Source organism: Pseudophryne corroboree, chromosome 10 (genome assembly GCF_028390025.1).
Source record: "Pseudophryne corroboree isolate aPseCor3 chromosome 10, aPseCor3.hap2, whole genome shotgun sequence".
Taxonomy (NCBI): domain Eukaryota; kingdom Metazoa; phylum Chordata; class Amphibia; order Anura; family Myobatrachidae; genus Pseudophryne; species Pseudophryne corroboree.
In genome coordinates, this window is record NC_086453.1 from 267,345,326 (window position 1) to 267,367,723 (window position 22,398).

A 22,398-nucleotide genomic window follows, 5' to 3' on the forward strand; every position below is an offset into this window, starting at 1 on the left:
GAGCAGGTCCCCACTGCCACCGCTCGCCCTGTGTCATGGGACTGGGCTGCGGCGTCTCACTGCAGCGCAGGCTAAGTGTCTGCCTGCGCTGCGTGTAGGAAACTAGAGGAGGGCCCCAGGGAGAGAAGCGCGGCCAGTGTCTGCCTCAGCCCATCCACAACGCTGAACAAGGGCCACCAAATTGCCATCTCCTGCAGCCACTTTCAAAAGGAACCGGCCACCATGGAAGAACCGCCCCCAGCCACAGCCATTCAACTAAAGGTAAATACACAGCTCCTCACTCAGATCCCCACACACAGCCCTACCCTCCTCACACAAAGGGGGACGCTGTCTGCCGTAATGTGTAAAAAGGGGACGCTTGCCGTAATGTGTAAAAAGGGGACGCTGTCTGCCGTAATGTGTAAAAAGGGGACGCTGTCTGCCGTAATGTGTAAAAAGGGGACGCTGTCTGCCGTAATGTGTAAAAAGGGGACGCTTTCTGCCGTAATGTGTAAAAAGGGGGACGCTGGCTGCCGTAATGTGCAAAAAGGGGGACGCTGGCTGCCGTAATGTGTAAAAAGGGGGACACTGTCTTCCGTAATTTGTAATAAGAGGACGCTGGCTGCCGTAATGTGTAAAAAGGGGGACGCTGTCTGCCGTAATGTGTAATAAAGGGACGCTGTCTGCCGTAATGTGCAAAACGGGGGACGCTGTCTTCCGTAATGTGTAATAAGGGGACGCTGGCTGCCGTAACGTGTAAAAAGGGGACGCTGTCTGCCGTAATGTGTAAAAAGGGGGACGCTGGCTGCCGTAATATGTAAAAGGGGCTCTACCTGGTGCAGTGGCGCTACTGTGCGGTGTAATCTGAATAATGGAGACTACTGTGCACGGTAGTATGAATTGGCCGTTTCTTCCACACAGCGCTAAAATGCCTAGTTACAGCACTGTCCCCTTGCACATACAGTAGTCGCCCGTGTTAGTTGCAGAGGGGGTCAGATGAATAGTATTTTTTTTTTTTTTAAGGGGGTGGCCATGCCTCTCCATATTTTGCCACACCCCACCAGTACGTCAATCCATATCCGCTCTCCGCTGCCCTGACCCAGCCCCGGGCTGCTTCCAGAAATTTTCCGGGCTGGTTTTGTATCCCAATCCGCCCCTGCTCCCCTCCCACAGCATATCCCCAACCTCCCCCCCAGTTCCTAACCATATCGGACGGTGGCTGTGGAACTTATAATAAGCCATGTCTGCACTTTTTCACCTAAGGGGCTCGATATTTTGGTGGGGGAGGGGGGGGGGGGCGACTGGGCTGACTATTTGCCTAGGGTGCTGAAAAACCTTGCACCGGCCCTGTGTAGCATACAGTATATAAGATTTGTCACACATATATTTTTACATTCAAAATGTTGTTATAAAATTGACAAGTCAAAATCACTCAAGTAATTGCTGCTTCCATCTGTTTCTGTATTTATACTACATTATTATTTTGCAACATATTCGATTCATCACCATTGTGTTGTTGGCATGTGGTTGATTGTATTATAACATTTTAAGATTTTATTAAATATTACATGTATATTATAGATATACAAATAAACAAAAACTTAATAGTAAAGGAAATACAATGCAGTAAAGCAGAGGTTCCCAAACGAGGTCCTCAAGGCACCCCAACGGTCCAGGTTTTAAATATATCCATGCTTGGCCACAGGTGACTTAATTAGCATCTCAGTCAATTTGATTTAACCATCTGTGCTGAGCCATGGATATACCTAAATCCTGGACTGTTGGGATGCCTGGAGGACCGCATTTGGGAACCTCAGCAGTAAAGTGTTGTCTCACTATGTTGCGTTGAGTACTATACAATATGTAAGATTGTATAATTGCATATTGGGTCTTTTCATCCTGTATCCTCACTCCGGGAGTTGGCTCTTAAAGCTCAATAGTTGAGGTTTGGGAAATTCGTGGCAAGCCAGGCCTGACCATAGTACACTGACTAACCCTCCAGTCTACCCCATGCAAGATCTCTGTTTAAATATGGAGCCTAGAGTGTAAAGAAATCCAAAGCCTGACCCAAACCTCTGAAGCCCAGAACTAAAAAAATATATACTTTTTGTAAGAATAATGAGCAGTAACAACAGCGTAACAGCAATATTATGCCTCAAGCAGAGGAATGTAGCCGTCCTCCAAAGACACACACATTATACAATACCAGCACTGTCAAATACTTTGTCTTAGAGAGAAAAAATAAGAATTTACTGTAACTCCACAAAAATTGCCATTAGTGTCTATTAAATATAATGTCAGGCTGGGCCAGGCTTCCTGCAGGTGTGACAAATAATGCACGGACGGGAGGTCTGTACACATTTACTGGTTGTTAGTCTACTGGATATGACAGCACTTGTAACACAGCGCTGTTCTGCAGCTCACCAGGAGACAGCGTGCATGGGAACGCAGAAGGGGCAAGTTATTCACTTGGGCCACTGCCACAAATTTGAGGTCTAATCTGTCTGCATTTTAAAACCACCATAATGCTAAAGTCTTTATAGTACAGCCACCAGATATTAGATGGAGCAGATCTGCATTATAAAGCTCGGGCCAGTGTAGTAATGTCACCATTATTCTGAAATCTTTATTATAAATCCACCAATCATAGGTCTGAAGTCTACAGTATATAATAAACACACCAGGGACCTGGGGTCTGAATAGCAAAGTCATTTTATGCCATACGATACGGTATTGCACTAGTGTACTATTTTCTTTCCTTTTTTCTGTACATCGGAGAGGATTTTGAGAGAATTTTTCCATTAAGAGTTGAATACAGTGATCCATAAATTGCTTGTGACACAACTACTGAAAAGGAAAATCCAGTAAGGAGACACCCCTGAGGGTGAACTGTGTGACCTTTTGAAATACAAGATGGAACGGGCACAAAGCATTTTCCACATTTATCACTTGGGTGTCACCATTAATAGCAATATTATACTATATTGTGGTTTTCTTTTGTGTTTTTACATTATGTACATGAGAGAACAATGGACAAATCTCATCAGTGAAAGTGCCACTGTAGATCAACACCCATATATCGACTAGAGAAAGAGAAGCATGGCTAGATTCTGGGTTACATAAATGAGGGGGGGGGGGGGGGGGGTGTCAATGGAAACATCATAAAAAAGGGCAGTGGAAACTTAGCCTATAAAGGGGACAGGTTTTCCCAGCTTTGAGGAGACATCTTAGTAGGTCTTAACCTTGGAAGACCTCCATTGAATGGTTTGAACATCAAATGAAGCAATGCTACTTAAACCCTTCAATGATATAAACATGCCAGGTTCTGAGTTTGATTTGGGTTCTGGACTGGAACCGTGCTGGTTAGAATTGGAGTAAATAAAGTTGTTTAGTTTAATGACACTTTTACTCATTTGGTACTACCTTCTGCATACAGTAGTTACTGAGCTGGATGAAAGGTGACAGACTGGTATGCTGCCCTGCAATGTAGCAACACTATGGAAGCCTTGATTACAGGTTCACAAGTAGTGCTCACTGTAAGTAAAGTGTGCCTGAGTCACAGACATATGCATGCAATTAATAAAAGAAGTAATGCACACTATGGGGGTCATTCCGAGTTGTTCGCTCGTTATTTTTTTCTCGCAACGGAGCGATTAGTCGCTAATGCGCATGCGCAATGTCCGCAGTGCGACTGCACCAAGTAAATTTGCTATGCAGTTAGGTATTTTACTCACGGCATTACGAGGTTTTTTCTTCATTCTGGTGATCGTAATGTGATTGACAGGAAGTGGGTGTTTCTGGGCGGAAACTGTCCGTTTTATGGGTGTGTGCGAAAAAACGCTACCGTTTCTGGGAAAAACGCGGGAGTGGCTGGAGAAACGGAGGAGTGTCTGGGCGAACGCTGGGTGTATTTGTGACGTCAAACCAGGAACGAAACTGACTGAACTGATCGCAGATGCCGAGTAAGTCTGGAGCTACTCAGAAACTGCTAAGAAGTGTCTATTCGCAATTCTGCTAATCTTTCGTTCGCAATTTTGATAAGCTAAGATTCACTCCCAGTAGGCGGCGGCTTAGCGTGTGCAAAGCTGCTAAAAGCAGCTTGCGAGCGAACAACTCGGAATGACCCCCTATATATGTACACTGCAGGCTATTCCTGGTACTGCACACTGGTATAGATAATAGATATAGGTTGCATCTGATACTGGACGCTGGTATGGATGTACACTCTGTGGCTGTAACAGGTACTGCTCACTGGTATGGGTGTGCACTCTGTGGCTGTAACTGGTACTGCATGCTGGTATGGATGTGCACTCTGTGGCTGTAACTGGTACTGCATGCTGGTATGGATGTGTACACTGAAGGCTGTAACTGGTACTGCATGCTGGTATGGATGTGTACACTGAAGGCTGTAACTGCTAGCGCACGCTGGTATAGATGTGCACTCTGGAGCTATAACAGAACACACTGGTGAAGATGGAAGTTCTGAGCACTGAACAGAATGCAGGAAGTAACAGAATGCTGACTCAAATAGCTGGAAGCCGGAGGAGACAGGAACACTAGTGTGCACAATGGAACCAGCAATCAGGAGGCAAGCTGTTGATGCTAGAGCCAGGAACAGGTAAAGTCAGTGGTGGATATGTAATGGGTGCATGGTCTGTAGTGCACACACAGGGGGCCCACATCACAGACCCTGCACCCATTTGTTCAGTACTTACTGCTCTGGAGCCCTGTGTCAGCAGCAGCACTGCACAAATCGCCAGTAAAGGTGTATAGAAACCATTTTCCCAGCATTTTGCACATGCGAAGTAGGAAAATCACCTGCACATGAACAGTAGACTCTGACAAATATTGAAAAGGAAGAGAAAAAAGAAAGACTCTGTGTTGGGGCACTCTTATATGAAAAAATGATCGACGTAAAAACTTAACTTTTATTCCAATATTATTACATAACATAAATGTGGCTTTATTTAAAAGATATACAGTAAGTGAGCATTCTAGTTGCTTATACTGATGCACCAATTTAGTTTATTATAGTGCATGGAAGGTTAAATTACTAAGTGCCTAGGTGAAAATATACTCGCAATTATATTAGGTAACAACCAATCTATCTTAATACAATTATTAGACTGGTTAGTAATAGCCAGAATCTACAATTGCTCAGAGTCTGCTGCATTGTCATCTAGAGAGGAGAGGGCCCGGTAGGAAACTGCACACAACCCCTTCTCCTAATACACCCCTGGGTATAGTAAAAGTTGTACTGTCAATAGGCAAGTGCAACTAAGAGGTTTAAATAGGGTGCTCTGATCAGTCATTGGTGGTTTAAGTGATGTGGGAACCAACATGGTGGCGCTCATGCAACGTTGGCAGGAGAAATGCCACACAGATACTAGTTTGTTATAGCATGTTTACCATATTCTGAGCAGCAGAAAGACACCAACTAATGAAGTAACAGCTATGGCTGCTATAGAAGGGTCTCAGGACCTGTTGTGTGACAAAACATCAATGGATACAATGTGCAAATGTTTAGAAGCAGTCACAGCTTTAGCATGTGCACATACACTGAGCTGCGGACACCCATTGGATTTTCATTGGAAAGAAGCTTCAAATGGCTGGCAGCTCTGATGCTCCCTTGGCAGGATAGAAGGGTGGGGCCGCAACCACAAATATAAAGCCTATGAAAGACAAAGAGCCGGAAGTTTGCATTGCGAACAGGGCAGGGAGATCTCTATCCTGCAGCACTCATGAGAGGGTAAGCGCTCCAAGCATATGTTTTGATTAGAGGGCAAGAGGAGTCCAATTTACATAAAACCCCCAGAAGCTATTAGAAAGGGGTCTCTGTTGAAGCAGTGTGGCTATAAGAGGAAAGGGTGTTGGGTATGAAATGCCCAACACCCTTTCCTACAGGGATAACTGTAAAGGTAAGTATACTTACCTTTTCGCAATTAGCCCCTAACCCTCCCTACCTGCAGCGTAACCCTCCCTGGTGGCACCTAAACCGAACCCCCCCATCCAGCAGCCTAAACATAACCCTCCACCGCAGCCCAACTTTAACCCTCCCTGGGGGGGGTGCCTAAACTTAACCCCCCTTCCTGAAGCCTAAGCCTAAACTGGGTGCAAAGAGAGGCCCATGTGTGTGACCATGTGTATTCTGTTGGCCCTTAGAGTGGGAGCATAGAGTGGCAGACTGAGTCCCGGGTTAGCTTGCTGGTCATCAGCTCAAACTGGCAAAGAAGTCCTCCTCATATCCACTATTTAGGTTGAAACGTGTTGGCCGGGACCTAAATGGTGGCTATGAAGAGGACTTCTTTGCCAGTTTGAGCAGGTGACCAGGGAGCTAACCCAGGACACCCACTGGAGATTTACATAGTTTCATGCTCTTGTTAAAAAACTGACCGTTGCCAGTTCTTCTACCAGCTGGGAACCTGAATAATATGGAAGGAGTCTCCTTTGCTGTAAGACGTGGAGGACTTGAGCCATTGTTGAAGTATACGTTTCTGTTCAGACTGTAATGGAACTATAAGCCAGAGGTTCTCAAACGTGGTCATCAAGGCACCCCAACGGTCCTGGTTTTAAGGTTATCCGTGCTTGCCCACAGGTGGTTTAATTAGCCCCTCAGTCAATTTGATTTATCCATCTGTGTTGAGCCATGGATATACCTAAAACCTGGACTGTTGGGGTGCCTTGAGGACCACGTTTAAGAACCTCTGCTATAAGCGGTGGAGCATCTATTACATAAGGGACATATTCAGGGCCAGTGCATGGGTGTTCGTCCCCCCCCCCTGCAAACTATTAATTTGCTCCCTCACATATTTTACGAAGGGACAGTGCGCATCAAGGGGGTGTGGTCTCACAAGTAAGGGGCGTGGTCACACAACAGTACACCCATTTCAAATTACGCTACACAGTAGCACAATCTTATTCACTTCACCCCACACATATTAGTTCTGTTTATACACATAATGTCCCCGCTTATGCGCATAATACCCCCGGTAGTAGCGCCGCTTATACACATAATGTACCTAGTAGTAGTGCTGGTTACATATAAAGCCCACAGAAGTGCCACCTATACACATTATGCCCCCACACACATACATACACACACACACACACACACACACACACACACACACAGATACACACAAATACATACACCAGTGTCGGAACTTGTGAATGGTGGGCCCAGGTGCAAAAATTTACTTTGGGCCCCCCACTTCCGTCCTATCCCAAGTTCACAATATGCCACATGGCTATCTGTGATAGGAGAGGCAGTGGGTGACGGAAAGGAGGATAAGGTGACGGGGACAGGGACAGGCAGAAAATTATGGGGAGGGGGTGACAGATATAGGGAGAGGGTGACGAGAAATGGCAGTGGATGATGGAAAGAGTGACTTAGGCAGTAGGAAATAGGAAGAGGGTGACCAGGACTGGCAGTGGGTGACAGGGATAGTCAAAGGATGATTTGGAGGGGGTGACAGGTATAGGCAGTGGGTGACAAGCAGTGGGTGACATGTAGAGGGTGAGAGGAAGAGGGATGTAGTTACCATCCTGGCGGTCAGGATCCCGGCAGTCAGCATACCGACGCCAGGATCCTGACCAAAATGCTGTCAGGGGGCCGAGGACTATTCCTACTCGTGGGTGTGCACAGCACCCATAGAGTGGGAATAGAACCTGTGGCGAGCGCAATGAGCCACCGAGCCCGCAATGGGCTTAGTTGAGCTCACCCCCCTGCCGGCATTCAGGTGGCTGGGGTCCCAGCGTCGGTATGCTGACCGCTGGGATCCCATCCGCCGGTCAGCTGTAGCCAATGTGAGAAAGAGGGTGACAGGGAGAGGCAGTGGATGATAAAGAGAGTGACATAGGCAGTAGGAAACAGGGAGAGGGTGCGGGTGACAGGAAGAGGGTACACATATAGACAATGGGAGACGGAGAGGGTGACAGGTATACGCAGTGGGTGACAGGAAGAGGGTGACAGGTATAGACAATGGGAGACAGGGAGAGGGTGACAGGTATAGGCAGTGCGTGACAGGAAAAGGGTGATGGTAGTTGGTGACAGTTATCGGCAATGGGAGACAGGGAGAGGGTAACCGGTAAACTACACACCTGTGATGGCTTCAGCAACCAGCTCCTGACAGTTGTCCTCTATGTCGCCGCCCTCCAGCAATGTCATTGGTTGGTAGTGAAAACGTTACTGTCACAGTCTGACCTCGTTCTCTACATTGGCTCTATATGTGGCCGGATGCTCTCGGTGTTGGGTAAGGGGGGGGGCGGGGGCGGTGGTGGCAGCTTCAACTGCTCTTTCGGCTTCCGCTACTCACAGGAAGAAGCCTGACAGGCGCTGGGCTCTCTGCAGCAGGTGGCCGCTCCGCCTCTTCCCAGCTCTGTCGCTCCTTACCTCCCGAAGACCTCAGCTCCCGCTCCACTCTTACGGCTCCTTCCTCCCCTGTGCCAGGAAGACTCAGATAGGAAGAGCCGGACTAGTCGGGAAGAAAAGGGAGGAGTGGGGAAGAAAGGGGATTGGCGCCCCTCCTCCTCTGGCCAGATCGTGGACCTTCTCTTTCCACAGCAGAAGGCTCAATCAATACTAGGGGGTGGTATTCAGTATGCCGGCTGTTGGGATCCCGGCGCACAGAATACCGGCGACGGAATCCCAACACCCGGCATACCGACAACTATTCTCCCTCTTGGGGGTCCACGACCCCCCTGGAGGGAGAATAAATAGCGTGGCCGCAGCATGGCCGCAGCGTGGCGAGTGCAGCGAGCCCGCAAGGGGCTCATTTAGGCCCGCCCAACTGTCGGTATGCCGGCAGTCGGGATCCCAACGCCGGTATGCTGGCCGCCGGGATCCCGGCTGCCGGCATACCATACTACACCCATACTAGGCCCGAGACGTACAGGAAGCGCGACGCAGCAATGGCAGCTTATAACGATGACTAGAGAAAATCTATGTGTAGTGCCTAGTGCGCAGTGGATGCAACCTTATCAAATCCCGGACTTAAAGGGTGTCTCCCTCACCCTAAACAATACACAAGTAATACAGAAAAATAGCACAAAATTCGTATGGGCGCCTTCAAATAAATAGAATGAAATAAATTCTAATCTCCAATAAGGGTCAAAAATAAATGGTGATATAGTAGTTACGTTCCTGCATCACACAGATCAGCAGGCATGTCACTAGATCTTTCGGTTGCTTCTCACTTAAGTAGCTTCTCAGCACATCAAGTTCTCAGTTATACCGGTCATAAAAGATAAAAGGGTACCAAAATCTAGTGTAATACGTAGTTTAATGGTGACCACAATAGATGGTCCAAATAAAATAGACAAATAAAATGATCATAAAAAAAACTTCTCCCAGTGGGAGCATAAAATCACAAGCACACTCAATAGCAGGTGAAAAATCCAGGAGTGGTAAGGAGAATATAATTACCAGATAATAAGAGAACCAGTAAGTTCTCAAACAGGTGTAATAAACCAGATAGCCTCCCGGGAAGCACTAGTCTGGAATCCGACAAGTACGTCCTCACAACACCACCACGGGGATCACCTGCACAGCACCAACGTGTATCAAACCTGTTCCAGGTTCTTTTTCAAGGTAAGTGTGCTCTCCTTTGCACTGAAGGGCCTTAAATACCCATACCAGTCAATAAAAATACAAATCACATATCTGCAGCACCTGTGTAAACATGGCCGCGTCCATTTGTTGATACTTGGTGCCATGGCAACCAATGTTTCATAAAGATTAAAAGCTCCTAAATTTTCAATTTATTTCCAGCTACCCTTACACTGATAGGTAATCGTTTAATTCGCGGTGAAGTACCGCTGGATTCCCTAACGGTGACAGTCAGCGGGGACCCGCTCGCTCCGGCGCCCCCTCCAACATCTCCATGGCAACAGAACATGCCGCGACGTCATATCCGGAAGTACGTCACATCCGGCTGTCGCGTTACCAGGCAACGTCTAGCGCTGGGTTGAATAAGTCTAAATATAATAGCCCTCCTTTTAAATCCTCCATCTTAACATGGGTCCTTCTGCCTCCCAGAATGTAATGTGACATGGGGAATAGATGTCTTTATAAAAATAAAGTATTGAATGGCATAAATAGATCTCGATTAAAGCGTTGCTAAGCAACCATATCACTACCCCTATACAGTGTAGAGGCAATGGAATTAGAATGGCAAATACGAAATTGTAAAACCTTTCAGAGTTTAACCCCGCATCTACCTTTTTTTTTTTAAATAAACTTTTTATTGAGACATCACTGATATCACATTACATAATAAAGATGTACAGAAATTGTAAAATACAGTAACGCAAAAGGATTGTAGCTAGGGGTTGTACAGCAAATTCACATACAGTACGTCAAACTACAAAGACTTTTGCATTATAATTGAGTAATCTTTCAGTACACTGATGGTATTATACATCATAGACGTAACCATAAGGGGAGCCGTCACAATCGTCCGTTCTTAAACCAAAGATAGAGGCTGGTCCTGCGCAGCCAGTCTAGTTAAGTACCACGTGGTGTTCTTGAGGCTGTTATGAATGTGTAGCCGTGTAGTGAGGGGCAAAGTGGAGATATAAGATTCCCAGAGATTGAAAAACCTATCTACTTGTTTACCTCTATCAACAATAGCCTCCACCCAATCCATCCTGAATATATGGTGTCGTTTACTCAAAAATAATGGTATCTGTGGTGGAGTACTATCTATCCACTCCTGTAGAATCGTTTTTTTCCCGGCCGCACTAAGGGCTATCAGTAGTTTTTACATTCTGACGGCATGCGAAGAGTGGGATCAATGATACCCAAGACTGCCCATTCGGGGGTAAAGGGCACATAAGTTATTAGATTAGCCTCCGCATATCTCCTAATGAGATGCCAAAAATATTGTACAATTGGACATGCCCACAAACAATGATATGTGTCAGCCTCACTCTGGTGGCATCTTGGGCAAGAGTGTGTTCCGACGTTCCCATATGGTAGCGTCGTAACGGGGATAGATAAGTGTTATGATACACATTAAGAAATAAATCAGTGTACATGCTTGCTGGGAGGACCTTTCGGGAGTGTAGTAGTGCTTTTTCCATTGTTGATATGGTCAGTCAAGGAAAGTGAGCCAACCATTTGGACATGCCACCTGTCACATTAGCGTGATCTAATATTGTCCTCAAAAAAGTATAATGTATGGATATGGCCTTGTGACTCAGTACAGGGTGCAGTAAGAGGCTATCTAGAGGGTTAGTCCAGTCCCCCTCCGCAAAATTTGTAAGAACATGCCTAACGTAAAATTGTTTGCAAAAATGGAAGGGGAGACGAAACGACTACAGCATGTCTCGTTGAAACCTCTGAGAAGGTGAGCAAACGGTGGCCCTCCACAGATACCAATGACCGAATTGATGCTATACCAGCCTCCCTCCATGTTGTAAAGGGATGGGCAGCAATGCCGTCCAAAAACTCTGGGTTTTTAATTAAGGGCAAGTGTAAGGAGTAGTATTGATTCAATTTCGCAATGTGGCGCAGTATGTGCCACATTTTCCTAGTAGACCACAAGAGTGGGTTAGACCTGATATGGTCCGGTATCTCCCAATCATGTTGGTGAAGAAAACATGTCAGACCCACATTTGCTAAAAAGTTCTGTTCGAGGGATGTGTTAACATGTCTAAGACCGAGCTGATCATCTTCCCTCCCTCCCGCATAACCTCACCTCCTACAATCTCATTATCTGTTGATGGCACTACTATCTCCTCTAGCCCCCAAGTGCGCTGTCTTGGAGTAATCCTTGATTCCTCCCTCTCCTTCAAACCACACATTCAGCACCTCTCACAAACCTGCCATTTTCATCTGAAAAATATTTCCAGGATCAGACCCTTTCTGACCCAGGATGCTACTAAGACTCTTATCCACTCACTGGTCATCTCCAGACTGGACTACTGTAATCTGCTCCTGACTGGCATTCCTGACAAATACCTCTCTCCACTCCAATCTATCCTCAATGCTGCTGCCCGGCTCATCTTCCTCACCAAACGCACTACGTCCACCTCTCCTCTCTTACTAGACCTTCACTGACTCCCCTTCCCTTTCAGAATCCATTTAAAGCTTCTCACACTCACTTACAAAGCCTTCACCCACTCCTCTCCCATCTACATTTCTGACCTTATCTCCCTTTACACTCCCACCCGTCCTCTTCGCTCTGCTAATGCACGCCGACTCTCCTGCCTACGGATTACTTCCTCCCACTCATACCTCCAAGATTTTTCACGTGCTGCACCACTTCTTTGGAATTCCCTACCTCTCCCCCTCAGACTCTCCACCTCTCTACAAAACTTCAAACGGGCTCTCAAGACCCACTTCTTCACCAAACCCAGCCAAATCTCATCCTAACCCTCTGTTCTACGCTCTCTATGTACCCCAACTGTGTCACCCCTGTCTGTCTACCCCTCCCCTTTAGAATGTAAGCTCTCACGAGCAGGGCCCTCTTCCCTCATGTGCTTATCCTTTCTTACTTTAATAATCTTCAACTGCACCAATTCCATCAGTCTTCTGCCACCTGATACTTATTCCAGTGTCATCTGCTGATGTAACTATGTTTATTTACCCTGTACTTGTCCTATACTGTCATCAACTGTAAGTTGCTGTTTCCTGTTTGATTATTTGTTTATGTACTCTGTAATTGGGCGCTGCGGAACCCTTGTGGCGCCATATAAATAAAGGATTATAATAATAATAATAAATATACAGAGCAATTTTGCAGCCAATCTCTCAAGTGTCTCAGAAGTGCAGCGTGGTTATAAACTAATAATTCTGCTAATTGATACCTCCATTGGACTTAGGTTGGGCAAGTTTACGCAAAGCAATTCGTGCCCGGCCTCCCTTCCATAGAAAGGTTCTGATAAGTTTGTTGATCGTTTGGACGTCCTGCTTAGTCAGCAGTATGGGAAGTGTTTGCAGTGGATATAATATGCGCGGAATAGCCACCATTTTTAACAGGTTAGCCCTGCCTAGATATGACAGTGGAAGGCGTTCCCATCTCTTAATATCATCAGTTAGAGTGTGTATGGCCTTGCTTACGTTGATTTTGTATAGTTCAGACATATAGCGTGGCACCATAATACCCAAATATATAATATAAGTGGACACCCAGTGTAAGGGAAAGTGTGAGGTCCATCTCGGACACGTCACATTGCTATACAACAATAATGCTTTGGATTTGTCCATATTGATACTAAAACCTGAAATGCGGCCAAATAGTTGGGTCTTGTCTAAGATCAAGTTAAGGGAATGCTCAGGGTCAGATATATACAGAAGGATATCATCAGCGAAAGCGGATAGCTTAATTTCCTGCCCACCTACTTTTATACGCAAAAAAACGACCAATCCTGCAGTGTCCTAAGCAACGGGTCGAGGGCTAGATTAAATAGCAGCGGCGATAGAGGGCATCCTTGATGGGTACCCCTTTCCAAAAGGAACCGTTGGCCCCTGATCCCATTTATTAATAAAGAGGCAGATGGATTGTCGTATATGTATCGTACATAGTTAATAAAGCCCGTATCAAAGCCTCTTCTCTCTAACACAGCAAACAAATGTGGCCACAAGACCATGTCAAATGCCTTATTGGCATCGAGGCTGAGAAGCATATTCGAGTCTGTACACAGAGATTGGGATGCCGCCACCGCCGCTAGTGCCATGCGGATTGCTTTAACCGCATGTCTACCAGTTACAAAACCCATTTGTGTTGTGGTGAGTATATCAGGGAGAATGGACTGAAGCCGCATCGCCATTATCTTGGCCAATAGTTTGTAGTCAACATTTAATAGACTAATTGGTCTGTTTGAGGAAAGAAAATTGGTGTCCCTACCCGGTTTGGGAATAAGTGTAATAAATGCTTCATTAAAGAAAGGAGATGGGGAGCTCCTTTCATGTATAGCTTGAAACAATTCCAATAGGGTGGGGACAATGTGGGCCTGTAACATGCGGTAGTAATCTCCCGACAGGCCATTTGGACCTGGAGATTTAACCATGAGGTAAATTGGAGATAACAGTGTTAATTTCCTCCGCCGTTAATTTTCCAACAAGGGCTTCTCTCTGGTCACGAGTCAGAGGGGGCAATACCTCATCTGTGAGCAGCTGTGATTGTATATCAGTATCTATTTGTGCCGAGCTAAACAGGGATTGAAAATAGGATTGAAACTGTTCCACTATTTCCTGAGATTTGGTGATAATACGACCGGACCTGGGGTGGTGTATAGCGGTTATAATGTGTCGTTGTTTGGGAGGCCGAGAAATGACCGCCAGCAATCTACCAGCCTTATTGCCCCATCTATAAAATGTATTTTTGGTAAAGTCTAAGGAGTGTTTCGCCTGGGTGGCTAAGTAGGTTTCAAGCAGGCGCCTGGCCTGTTTGTACTCAGTAAGGGTGATCTCTGTTGGAGTAGAAGTGTATGTTTGGAAGGCTATGGACATTGCCGCTTTTAACGCAGTGTATTCCAGTTTGGATTCCCTCTTTTTTCGGGTGACATAACTAAGAATGCGACCCCTCATTACTGCCTTGGAGGTGTTCCAAAAGACGTCAGGTCTATCCCAGTAATCTATTTTTTCATCTACGTAATTGGCCCAATGATATGTAAGATACAATTTAAAATCCTCTGAGTCTGTCAAATATTGTGGGAATCTCCAGATACGATCTGTCGAGTGCATATGGGGGTGGGTTAATGCCAGCATGAAAGGGGCGTGATCAGAGATCAATATGTCAAGTATATCCACCCCAGCAACCTGGGATATTAAGTCATCGACAATTAAGAACCTGTCAATACGAGACAACGTTCCATGTGCCAGTGACAAATGGGTATGCGTTTTGTCGGTTGGGTGTAGCAATCTCCATGGATCAGAAATGTCTAAGGAATCTATAAATGTCAGTAAATGTCTGCTCTGGGAGTCAGTGGTTCTCGGCATAGTCGGTGACCTGTCAACTGTAGGGTCGTCTACCATGTTATAGTCTCCACCCACTATTAGAGAATAATTAGTTCTGCCTAGAAGAATGTGGGTGATATCTTGAAGGAATGTGTGTGTATTAACATTCGGGGCGTATAAGTTGACAAGGGTAAATTTGGAATGAAAAAGCTCTATGTCCATTATGATATATCTGCCTTGGGGGTCAATGATTTCTGTCAAAACAGTGACGGGGAGATTTTTCCGAAAAAGTATGGCAACCCCTCTGGCTTTCGTATGAAAAGGAGCAGCAATACAAGAACCAAGCCATGGAGCTTTCAATACATTTTCCTCGCCCGTCAGCCAGTGTGTTTCCTGTAAGAAAATCACATCTGGGTGAGAGCGTTTAAGGTGCGTGACCACACGTCGTCGCTTGACAGGGGAATTAAGTCCTCCTACATTCCAAGAGATGAATTGTAGTGGCTTCGGGGGTATTACCTCAGATGAGGAAGAATCTGCAGACGGCATGGCTACCCAATCCCCTCAGGGCAGTTAATTATCTGATGGATAAACAACATAAGTAAGTATATGATGGCGGCTCCCCTCCTGACCCAAGATCCCCAGGGTAGCAAATATTTCGACAGCAGTAACATCAGTATAACATGAAATGCAATGCACAGTCTCAGTATTTGAGATATCAATTGTGAATCATAATGTCACATACCTCTATTTTCTAACATTTTCCTAACAACCAAAACTATGGTGGGCACCAACTAGGCCTAGTGGTGCGCACACTGAACACTATCAAAAATAGTCACTGACTTAGTAAGAATGAATACTTATAGGTAAATACAGAATCAAGTAGAATAAGAGAAAAAGAAAATAAAAATTTATAAGGTAGGTTAACACATATCCGCCCGAGGCGGGGGTACCCGAATCGCCCAACCTCCTGCGCCCCACTGATTGAAATCCTAACTAATAGGCGACCTTGACGGGGATCTGTGAGTCAGGAAACGAGACCGCGCCACCTCTGGGTCAGTATAAAACATCTGATTTCCATTCTCTAAGACCCGCAGTTTAGCTGGGTACAGCAGGGCGAATCGGATGTTTTTACTATGCCGGTGGGAGCAGACGTCAGAAAATTATTTTCTTTTCTGAGCCACAGCTGCCGAGAAGTCTTAAAATATCAGGATCTTGTGGCCCTTGACTAACAATTCTCTATTTTTATGGTAAGCTGCAAGAATTTGTTCCTTGGCCCTATAGTCCAAGTAGCGGGCGATGACTGATCGAGAACGCTTCCGCGCCCCATCCTGCATCGCTCCCAGCCTATGGGCTCTTTCGATATATGGGACTTCAATATCATCTATGATTCCCAATGAGGTCGGGAGGTATACACTAAGATAGGAGGAAAGGGCCGGGCCCGTAAAGGACTCTGGAATACCTATAAATCTGAGGTTATTTCTACGATAACTATTTTCCAGGTCCTCAACTTTATCCTGCAATTGTTGAATATATTTATCCTGGGTTGATACCCCCTCCCGACAAGATTGGACCAAGTCCTCAGTGTCACTCAGCCTTGTCTCCAATGCGGAAATACGCGTCGCATGGGAGTCTATGCGAGCTAAGCCCGTTTCCAAGCGGGCTTGTAAGTCATCAAACCGTTTATCAAGCAAGGGCATAAGAAAATCTGAAATTTCTTTAGCTGTCAGGAGAGAGGTTTTATCACTAGGTAAGCTAGAGGATTCCGACCCATGTTCAGCTGGGGTGGGCGGTCCGACTTAGGGGGAGCGTCCTTCCCCTTCCCCGCTTTATAAGAATTGTTGGATTGTTTCGGGGGCATGGCTTTGTCGAGGTATTTGTCCATACCCCAGGGAATGAGATGTGGAACAATCAGCGTCTCTTATGGGCAGTGATCCCGCAGGTTCAGGCAATGATACTAAAACAGCAGTAATTATATATGGAGCTCGAGCGGAAATGCAAAACCAAACCAAATTATTCAGAACATATTACACTAGATCAACCCTCCCACCAAAGGAAAAGGAAAACTGCAATTATTTACAATAGTCTATAACCTGTGAAGGAGCCCGTGAGGCGACCCTGGCAACAAGCTATGGGAGACCCCGACTGGGGCGCAAACCCATATCTGAAAACAATATAAAATGTCAAGCAATACAGAATGGAATTATCGAATAAAAATAATAAACGTCACATACAGGGCACAGCAGGCAAAGAAAAAAAAATTATCCCACACAGCAAGCAATACAGAATAAAGCTATCGAATAAAAATAACAAACACAACATACTTTTCACCGGCAGAAGAATAGAAGAAGAAAATATCACACAAAATCCGTAGAAGAAAAATAACAAATGGCACATAAGGTTCTCAGCGAGAGAGGAATAAAAAATATATCACACAGAATCCTTGATATAAGAAAAATAAAACATTTTTGTGTGAGAAAAATAACAAACAGCACAAGTAGGGTTAAACAGTGACCAGCAGGGAGAAGGATATGACCAGGATTTATAACAGTATGGCACAAGCAGGGTCCGAACCCGGCTATCAGATAGATGAGATATAAAGTCCTCCTCTGAGAGTGGGGTGTCCCGGTGCAACATCATCCAGTGCCATGCACCGCCCGCTAATGTGGTGGGCCCCCCAACAGGAGTAGGCAATCGAGACTCTCCTCTGACAGTGGGGGATCTACGAGCAGCACCCGCCGGTGCAATGTATTACCCCCTGGTGCAGCCACCGACCCAGCAAACGAATAAATGGGGGATCACTGCAGCTGAAACAGTCCAGTCCAGAAGGAGCGTGGACACACCCATATAAGGTCCCGTTAATGGGGGTAATTCTGAGTTGATCGCAGCAGCAAGTTTGTTAGCAATTGGGCAAAACCATGTGCACTGCAGGGGGGGGGGGGCAGATATAACATTTGCAGAGAGAGTTAGATTTGGGTAGGTTATTTTGTTTCTGTACAGGTTAAATACTGGCTGCTTTATTTTTACACTGCAATTTAGATTGCAGATTGAACACACCACACCCAAATCTAAGTCTCTCTGCACATGTTATATCTGTCCCCCCTGCAGTGCACATGGTTTTGCCCAACTGCTAAAAAATTTCCTGCTGCGATCAACTTGGAATTACCCTCTATGTCCAGATCAGCGGCCAATCTGTCCTGTGCACCAGGAGAAAATACCCAAACGCACACGCAGTGCTTCAATTGCTTATATAATAGGAGATAGGAAAGGGGGATCAAGTAAGGGTAACTGCAATCAGGAAGGAGGGGGGTGTATTGTATGAGAGGGAAGAGGGGCACACAAGAGGGGGGGACGGTACCAAGTAGGGGTAGTGAAAGAGAGAAAAAAGGGGGTTGTTAGTAAAAAGTGGAGGGGGGGACAAACAGGGTTAGTACCTGGAGCGTTGATGGTATTGTAGAGCGCCCAACAAGGTCAACTCCCACAGTAGCCTGCATCCACTGAAGGTCCCAGAAGAGCAGCCTCAGGGTTCTCTGGATGGCAGCAGCAGGGATGGGCACAGATCTAGTCTCAGCGGTCTCCTTCAGCGGCACAGGTAGGGAAGGGTTTCGGTGGTCTCAGCTGACTCGGTAGGCGCTGTGGAGGAGAAGCTGGCAGAGGCAGGTCGGGCCAGGCGTCTCAAGCTAGTCAGCAGCCTTTACATACAACGAGGGTTAATAGATGCTGCGCTCCAACCGCCGCCGGGGAGAGACGGTAAGGCAGCTCCGTAGCAGTATCTCCCGCCCGGCAAGCTGCGGCGCCGCTGATAGCAGCAGATCCCGGTGCGGTGTTGTGGTCAGTGGATCGTCCGTCCAGCAGGTTAGGTCCAAGCTCTCCCAGACGTCGGCAGCAGAGATAGATAGCAGCAATCCTCTTCAGCAGGTACAGAAAGGGGGTGGGGGACTCCACGATTGCTGCTCAGCTATGTAAGGGTGGAATTGCAGCCGCACAGCACCTCCACAATCCTGTCGGTTTCGATATCCCCCTGCGAAGACGTGGGCAGTGGCTCAGGGCAGCGGCTCAGAGCAGCAGCCGTAGTGGGGTTGGCAGCAACTGCAAAGAAGGTGTCAGCGGCGGATTCAGGCACACAGCCGTCGCGGTCCCCGCAGGCATCTCCGGCGGCACAGAGACGTAGCCCCAGCCGAGTCGCGGCTGATCAGGTGTGCGGCAGGGGGAGAGCTGACACCACGTCCCAGTCCCCGATGAAGACCCGGTGGGTCGCAGCTCCGTAAGGGTCCGTACACCCCGCGGCGGTGCTCCAGCAGTAGTGCCCCCCCGTCCGACAGTCCAGATCACCAATGAACAGCTCCGGGAGTCCGCGGGCCACGAGTCGGGCTGTCACAGCGGGGGTGCCACCCCCCAAGGTATAGAAAGGGGTGCTCCTTGCTTTAGCCACCCAGAGGGAGAGGGCAGCAGTACGAGGGAGTAGAAGGGAAGAAGGGAGCAGGGCAATCAGCGCTACGGTTCCTTAGGCGGGGTTCGCGCCAAAAGCAGGCAGCCATCCACACCGTTTACATAAAACGGTTCAACTTCGGTGAAAAATAGGTCAACAGGGGCGAGTAGGGTAGCAATCTGTTCCTCAGCATTAGGGGAACACACTCCCACCAAGCAAATATTCCCAAGGGGGCAAAGAAAGAAGGATTGATGTAGATTACTCAAGCCCCTGTGCAGACAAAGGTTAAAAAGCGGCCATGCTGGAAGCCCCGCCCACCGGAAGTCCCCCGCATTTACCTTAAGCATAAAAGACAGCATGCAATCCATTCAATAGAACTAAAACCATACAAATACGCAGATAATTCAAAAGAGTCAATACAATGAATATTTTAGAAATGTCCTTATGTCCCTTATTAGGGAATTAGTTCAGAGAGTTCTTGCTCCTCAACTCTGGGATCGATTCAGTTACGGCCAATCTATCGGAAATGATTGACCACTTCTTGCAACCCTTGGTCGTCAATAATAGATCACATCTAAGAGATACAAAAGACGTGTGGCTGCTGTGGCTGCTGTGTTGGCTGCAAAAAAATAAAAACCGATAAGGGAAAAAAGCTAGATGAGGTGAATATTAATGGCCATGTACATGAAATACGTGACTTTATCACCTGTAATGTCAAAAAAGTTATATATGCTATAGAATGCCCCTGCCACTTTTTCTACATAGGGCGGACGTCAAGACCCCTTAAAGTACGTGTTGGAGAACACATCAGGAACATAAGGAAGGGGTTGGAAACGCATGCCTTAGTGAATCACTTCAGGTTACATCACAATTGTGATCCCAGACACATTTTACGCTTTGTAGGCATTAAACGGGTAGAATGCAATCATCGTAGAGAAATTTATCTAAATTACTAGCTAAAACTGAGATGGAACTCATCTATAAATACAACACCTTAGTACCAGGGGGGATGAACATAGATTTTGAGCTAAAGTGGTTCATTTAATTCTGTGATCTATATCTATAATTTTTCCTGATATTTTGGGAATTTATGGAGACTTTTCTTTACAGTGTTACCCATTTTTTTACTTCGGCGCTATGATGGAGGAACCATATGAAATGGACATATGGAAGGAATCAAATAGACATCATGGACATTCCACACAGTTCAAGTAACAACAAAATGTCCGATGCCAATTCAATGTGATTTTGAGGAGCAAGAACTCTCTGAACTAATTCCCTAATAAGGGACATAAGGACATTTCTAGAATATTCATTCTATTGACTCTTTTGAATTATCTGTGTATTTGTATGGTTGTAGTTCTATTGTATGGATTGCATGCTGTCTTTTATGCTTAAGGTAAATGCGGGGGTTAAACTCTGAAAGGTTTTACAATTTTGTATTTGACATTCTAATTCCATTGCCTCTACACTGTATAGGGGTAGTGATATGGTGGCTTAGCAACGCTTTAATCAAGATCTATTTATGCCATTCAATACTTTATTTTCATAAAGACATCTATTCCCCATGTCATATTACATTCTGGGAGGCAGAAGGACCCATGTTAAGATGGAGGATTTAAAAGGAGAGGGCTCTTATATTTAGACTTATTCAACCCAGCGCTAGACATTGCCTGGCAACGCGACAGCCGGATGTGACGTACTTCCGGATATGACGTCGTGGCATGTTCTGTTGCCATGGAGACATTGGAGGGGGCGCCGGAGCGACGGGGTCCCCGCTGACTGTCACAGTTAGGGAATCCAGCGGTACTTCACCGCAAATTAAACGATTACCTATCAGTGCAAAGGTAGCTGGAAATAAATTACAAATTTAGGAGCTTTTATCCTTTATGAAACATTGGTTGCCATGGCACCAAGTATCAACAAATGGACGCGGCCATGTTTACACAGGTGCTGCAGATATGTGATTTGTATTTTTATTGGCTGGTATGGGTATTTAAGGCCCTTCAGTGCAAAGGAGAGCACACTTACCTTGAAAAAGAACCTGGAACAGGTTTGAAACGCGTTGGTGCTGTGCAGGTGATCCCCATGTGGTGTTGTGAGGACGTACTTATCGGATTCCAGACTAGTGCTTCCCGGGAGGCTATCTGGTTTATTACACCTGTTTGAGAACTTACTGGTTCTCTTATTATCTGCTAATTATATTCTCCTTACCACTCCTGGATTTTTCACCTGCTATTGAGTGTGCTTGTGATTTTATGCTCCCACTGGGAAAAGTTTTTTTTTATGATCATTTTATTTGTCTATTTTATTTGGACCATCTATTGTGGTCACCATTAAACTACGTATTACACTAGATTTTGGTACCCTTTTATCTTTTATGACCGGTATAACTGAGAACTTGATATGCTGAGAAGCTACTTAAAGGAGAAGCAACCGAAAGATCTAGTGACATGCCTGCTGATCTGTGTGATGCAGGAACGTAACTACTATATCACCATTTATTTTTGACCCTTATTGGGGATTAGAGTTTATTTCATTCTATTTATTTGGAGGCGCCCATACGAATTTTACGCTATTTTTCTGTATTGCTTGTATAACGATGACTCATTATAATGGTGGCGGCTTAAGGTCCCTTTATTTGTTGTGGTCCTCTGTGCTATGCAGGGGATGCACCAGCGGAAGTTCTGCCTCTGACATACACAAAGATACACACACACATAGGAGGAGGCTTCATCATGCTGCCGGCGCCGCTGCCTGTCAGTGTGACAGGCACAGCAGCCGGGATGCAGAGCAGGGACGCCGCTCCTACCTGGCGCCTACCTGCTTTGCATCCCTTTGCTGAGCGGGTAGCGCCGGGCCTGGACATATTTTACTAATATTTATTTGTCATTTTGAAGCGCCGTTAGAGGGACAATCACTTCAGGTACATTAGGTCGACAGGGTCAAAAGGCCGACATGATCACGGTCAACACACACATATGGTTGCACATGTTTGTGGGAATTTTTTCAGGTTTTTACAACTTTTGTTGAATTTACTATCCATGTCACAAACTATTACCTTTAGTAACCTTGTAGTGAGCGGTCCGCA

At 46.1% G+C, this 22,398-nt stretch overlaps 1 protein-coding gene across 2 annotated transcripts in view; it reads right to left on the bottom strand.

Moving 5' to 3' along the window:
• LAYN (layilin) overlaps window positions 1-22,398 on the bottom strand; it is a 67,613-nt gene that overhangs the window by 37,984 nt on the left and 7,231 nt on the right. Inside the window, exon 1 of one of the 2 annotated variants that reach the window (XM_063943260.1) lies at window positions 8,080-8,464. The exons of the other annotated variant lie outside the window; for it this stretch is intronic. Within the exon in view, the coding sequence (XP_063799330.1) occupies window positions 8,080-8,146 (67 nt within the window). The 5' untranslated portion in view covers window positions 8,147-8,464. Of the gene's footprint in view, window positions 1-8,079; window positions 8,465-22,398 lie in introns of those variants that run through there. 2 annotated transcript variants of the gene reach the window in all.